The sequence below is a fragment of the Malurus melanocephalus genome, unplaced genomic scaffold, assembly GCF_030028575.1.
Source record: "Malurus melanocephalus ecotype Western Australia unplaced genomic scaffold, MMel_1.1 scaffold_125, whole genome shotgun sequence".
NCBI lineage: Eukaryota > Metazoa > Chordata > Aves > Passeriformes > Maluridae > Malurus > Malurus melanocephalus.
In genome coordinates, this window is record NW_026623357.1 from 34,718 (window position 1) to 39,644 (window position 4,927).

The following is a 4,927-nucleotide window of genomic DNA, read 5'->3' on the forward strand; positions in this document are numbered from 1 at the left end:
TGAGTGATTGCAGGAGAAATAAAATGGGAGACAGCAAGAGGGAAATGAGCCAACACTGCAATCCCAATTTTCCCTAAGAGAACCCGCCATACCTGGCAGAACACGGGTTTTCTTTGAGCAATAAAACCATCAGCAAAGTCTACTTTGAAAGCCCTCAAAAATACAATTGTTTGCCATAAAGGATGTGAGGAAGGGGATGTCTTACAAACATTTTGCTGCAGAATTCCTGGACACCACAGAACGATCACTGCACACCCAAAGCATTTGGGCCACATCTCACATGGCAGATGCACAAAAGCTGAGTGATTGTAGGAGAAATAAAATGGGAGACAGCAAGAGGGAAATGGCCAACACTGCAATCCCAGTTTTCCCTAAGAGAACCCACCATACCTGGCAGAACACGGGGTTTCTTTGAGCAATAAAACCATCAGCAAAGTCTACTTTGAAAGCCCTCAAAAATACAATTGTTTGCCATAAAGGATGTGAGGAAGGGGATGTCTTACAAACATTTTGCTGCAGAATTCCTGAACACCACGGGATCAATCACTGCACACCCAAATCAGCAAAGCATTTGTGCCACATCTCACATGGCAGATGCACAAAAGCTGAGTGATTGCAGGAGAAATAAAACGGGAGACAGCAAGAGGGAAATGAGCCAACACTACAATCCCAGTTGGCTTTCCCTAAGAGAACCCACCATACCTGGCAGAACACGGGTTTTCTTTGAGCAATAAAACCACCAGCAAAGTCTACTTTGAAAGGCCTCAAAAATACAATTGTTTGCCATAAAGGACGTGAGGAAGGGGATGTCTTACAAACATTTTGCTGGCATTTGATGGGAGTGGTGTACTGCAGAATTCCTGGACACCACAGAACGATCACTGCACACCCAAATCAGCAAAGCATTTGTGCCACATCTCACATGGCAATGCAGAAACTGAGTGATTGCAAGAGGAATAAAATGGGAGACAGCAAGTGGGAAATGGCCAACACTGCAATCCCAGTTTTCCCTAAGAGAACCCACCATACCTGGCAGAACACGGGTTTGTAYTTGAGGGAGAACGCCTGCAGCAGCTCCTTGGAGTCGGCGCAGTCCTTCTGTAACTTTTCCACACAAAGGCACTTGGAGTGAATGAGGTTTGTGGTCAGCTGGTTCACATCCATCCACTGTGCAAACAGAGTGCTCTCCTCCAGCTGTTTGCCCAGCAATTCCAGCCTGGCCTTGGCAGCCGAGTCCTTCTTCATGTACTCCACGAAGCCATAGCCCTTGGAAYGGCCGCTGAGCTCGCTGTACACCAGGAAACACCTCTCCACGTTGCCGTAGGCACGCACCAGCTCCTCAAACTCCTCCATCCTCAGGGATAGGGGCAGGTTGGTGATGCACAGCAGAGCATCYGTGGGCTGCAGCTGCACGGAGATCTCCTTGCCACGCAGGGAGGACTGGTGGAATTTCTGGATGGCGCTCTGGGCCTGCTCCCCGTTCAACAGGGTGACAAACGCTGCAAAATAGCAAAGGGGACATCAATAACCTCAGCTTAGCTGCAGACACACCCCTCCCTGCCCCTGAAACCACAGGTGAATCTTTGAGATTCACCCCAAAGATACAACAGATAAACACACACATTATATACATAATAAATAATATATATATAATGGCTAAAATCTGGGATTATCAACTGAACATCACGATCAGTTAACCCAAAAAGTGACTGTGCTGTGACACACACAGCTCCGCTGCTTGAAACCCAACCAAATTCTGGATCTGGGGAACAAAATTAAATGTTCTACCAGTAGACTATTATTTACTAAATTAAGCATTTGACTGAAGTCAATTTGATTTAATTAATTATTGSAATGAAGTCAATTTAATTTCATTAATTAAAGCTTTTACTGAAGTCAATACATTACAGAGTACYGAGTATCTACTGAGTATGTTTGATGACAACATCCACAGGTTCTCACATCATTGGAAATAAGTTTCCCAAAGAACCATRGTGKAAATAAGGTGGAAATAAGTTGAAAATAAGATCTTTTTTTGATGACAAAAAAGGCACTTTTTGTGCCTTCCTTTTGTGAGGGACACCAGACAAGCTGTGCCAGTCTGTGATTTCATACACAGCACATGATGTCCCTCAAGAGYTAAAATAGATGAAATTTTAAGTTCTCACCTGTTCTTTTATTCCTGTCCACGTAACAATACTTGATTTCATAATCCTTAAACAAGTCATGGATTTCCTGCAAAAGAAAAGCACGAGCAACATCACCTAAATAAGCCACCAAACCAAGCAAGTGCATAAATTCATCCTCATCTCAAACAAAACCCAAAACCTCCCAACAAACAGAAAATTTCACCATAGAAACACTATCAAATATTTGTTTTTAAGGGACTGGTTATACCACTGCAGCAATGTTTTTATCTCACATGAAAAAAAAAACCTGGCTTACAGCATTTGATTAATTTACTTTTCATTCCCTAGGGTCACATAAACACAAAAGGGCRTCCTGTCAACTGTCTTTTGATAAAGACAAATAACATCACAGCTCATTAAATAGCAAAACCCTCTCCATTTCTGTGAAGTACAGCTGGCACAGCTCAAATACCACATGGACAAGRAATCCTGGCAGTGCCACATCTCCAAATTTATCGAGGGCAGCAGCGCTGCCCCAAAATCCAACAGTTCCCTGCTCAAGTTCACTTTAATAGATTTTCACTCTTMATAATGGATATTCTTTCAGCCAGCAGATAATTGTGGCCAGAGTACCCCCTGGAAAGTATCYTCTATCAATTACTGCACAGATGCTCAGTGGAGAATCAATCCCAAGAGTGTTATTTGCTCCCACTAATTAATAGGAAGAGAGGAGGGGTGGGTAAGAGCAGCCTAAGAGGGTTTTGCTACAGCTATTCCCACCAAAACCAAGGTGCACATACCCCAAAAAACCCACAAATTCTTTCCAGTTTCTGATGAAAAAGCAGAGATAAACATTCATCACCCCAAGGAGAAATCAGGAGCAGCAACCTGGATTTTTATATTATTTCAGCTGGATAAATCCCATCCACAAAATTATTTCAACGAGCAAAATAATCAACCAGCTTTGCCTGAAAGTTTAATTGCAGCCCATTTCCAGCAATTGCCAGTTTGGTAATTCAATATAYGGACCCTAAAGGTTAATTGGGTTCTCTGGGAGGGGTATCAGGTGCACACCTTTTAGTCAAGAGAGCACCAATCTCTGGTTTCACTATTTAACAGCTGTCAAATGCTGCATGAATAAAATATGGCAGCGTTGCTGCAGCTCCCACACGGCCTCRGTAAGGTGTGATAAGGATGGGGTTTCTGAAATGCAGGATATGCCAAAAATTCAAGCCAGGTGGGGGATTTGAGAGTGGACATATCTCAAAACAAGAATTTGGTTCTTTCTCAGTTGTGAGAGACTGAGGAGAAACTTTCTGCACAGTTTGGGCAGCTCAGGTGTGCTCTGCCAATGAAGTCTCAAAAAAAAAAGAGGTTTTTGTCCTACTCAGAAGAAGAGGGACATATTTGCCCTTTTGACTTCCTGTATTATTTATGTCTTGGGGATATCTTTTTATTCCATCCCATCTTTAAAAAAAATTGGTTTGTTTGGGTGTGGTTTGTTTGCTGCTGTTGTTTGTTCTGGATTTTTTTGTTTGTTTTCATCTTATGTTTTTGTTTTGCGTCTGGGAAGCTCGCTGTTTCCCCAAGAGCAACAGTGAAGGTTTTCTATGATGATCAGGTGGCAGGAAATAGGATTTCAAACARATCTGAACACCCTTTTGAAAGTCATCTGTGTATCAGATGATTCCACATGATTCCCCAGTAACTGCCTGAAASTGAGAGGAAAAACAGCCCCTGCTGAACAACTCTCTGGGGGATAATTATGAGATATCATGTAAAAAATGAGGAGAATAAAAGGGAGATTTAAAGTGAAAACCTAATTTAGGCGCAGAAGTTTTGGTAAAGATTTTAACACCAACTTTCCACGGTTTGTGTGGAAGGTTTGTGCAAAGGGCTCTGCCAGGAAGGGTCTGGTTCCTGCTCTCGTGGGTCCTGTCCAGGGCTGAAACTTTCACCTGCGGGACTGGAGTTATGCAGGGATTCAGGAAAGCATTTCTCACATAAACACCAATTGTTAAGATYTATAAAGATAAAACACACCCTGCCRACCCTGGGAAATGTGTGCTCCTTCAATGAAACAGCTGTAAAGAGCTGTGTGAGCTACACTGAGATTCTCTGCTGGCTCAGCCAGCTTGAATCAGACACTCCTCTCAACTTCATCTCCAGCATCTTCCAGCACTCAGGTCTGGTGGAAAAGGAGCAGCACTGCCTTTGAGACCTTGTTCCCAGCTCCTGCTCCCCACAGCTCCCGGCAGAAGTGTCAGGGATAGCCAGGAGAATGCTCCATGTGTGCTCTGTAGGATCAGCACCGATCCCTGGAGCCATAGAACGCTCCATGTGCTGTTAACAGGATCAGCACCGATCCCTGGAGCCACAGGAACGCTCCATGTGCTGTTCTGTAGGATCAGCAGCGATCCCTGGAGCCACAGGAATGCTCCATGTGCTGTTCTGTAGGATCAGCAGCGATCCCTGGAGCCACAGAACGCTCCATGTGCTGTTAACGGGATCAGCACTGATCCCTGGAGCCACAGGAATGCTCCATGTGCTGTTCTATGGGATCAGCAGCGATCCCTGGAGCCATAGGAACGCTCCATGTGCTGTTAACGGGATCAGCACTGATCCCTGGAGCCACAGGAATGCTCCATGTGCTGTTAACGGGATCAGCACTGATCCCTGGAGCCACAGGAATGCTCCATGTGCGCCATGGATCCATCAGCACCGATCCCTGGAGCCACAGAACGCTCCATGTGCTGTTCTGTAGGATCAGCACCGATCCCTGGAGCCACAGGAACGCT

General features: G+C 44.7%; 1 protein-coding gene across 2 annotated transcripts in view; it reads right to left on the reverse strand.

Moving 5' to 3' along the window:
* Positions 1-4,927, reverse strand: part of RAVER2 (ribonucleoprotein, PTB binding 2) — a 30,669-nt gene that overhangs the window by 18,044 nt on the left and 7,698 nt on the right. For both annotated transcript variants that reach the window (XM_057370375.1, XM_057370373.1), the window contains exons 2-3: positions 2,169-2,235; positions 1,030-1,499 (exon numbers count right to left, since the gene is read on the reverse strand). In XM_057370375.1, the coding sequence (XP_057226358.1) occupies positions 1,030-1,499; positions 2,169-2,235 (537 nt within the window). The remainder of the gene's footprint in view (positions 1-1,029; positions 1,500-2,168; positions 2,236-4,927) is intronic.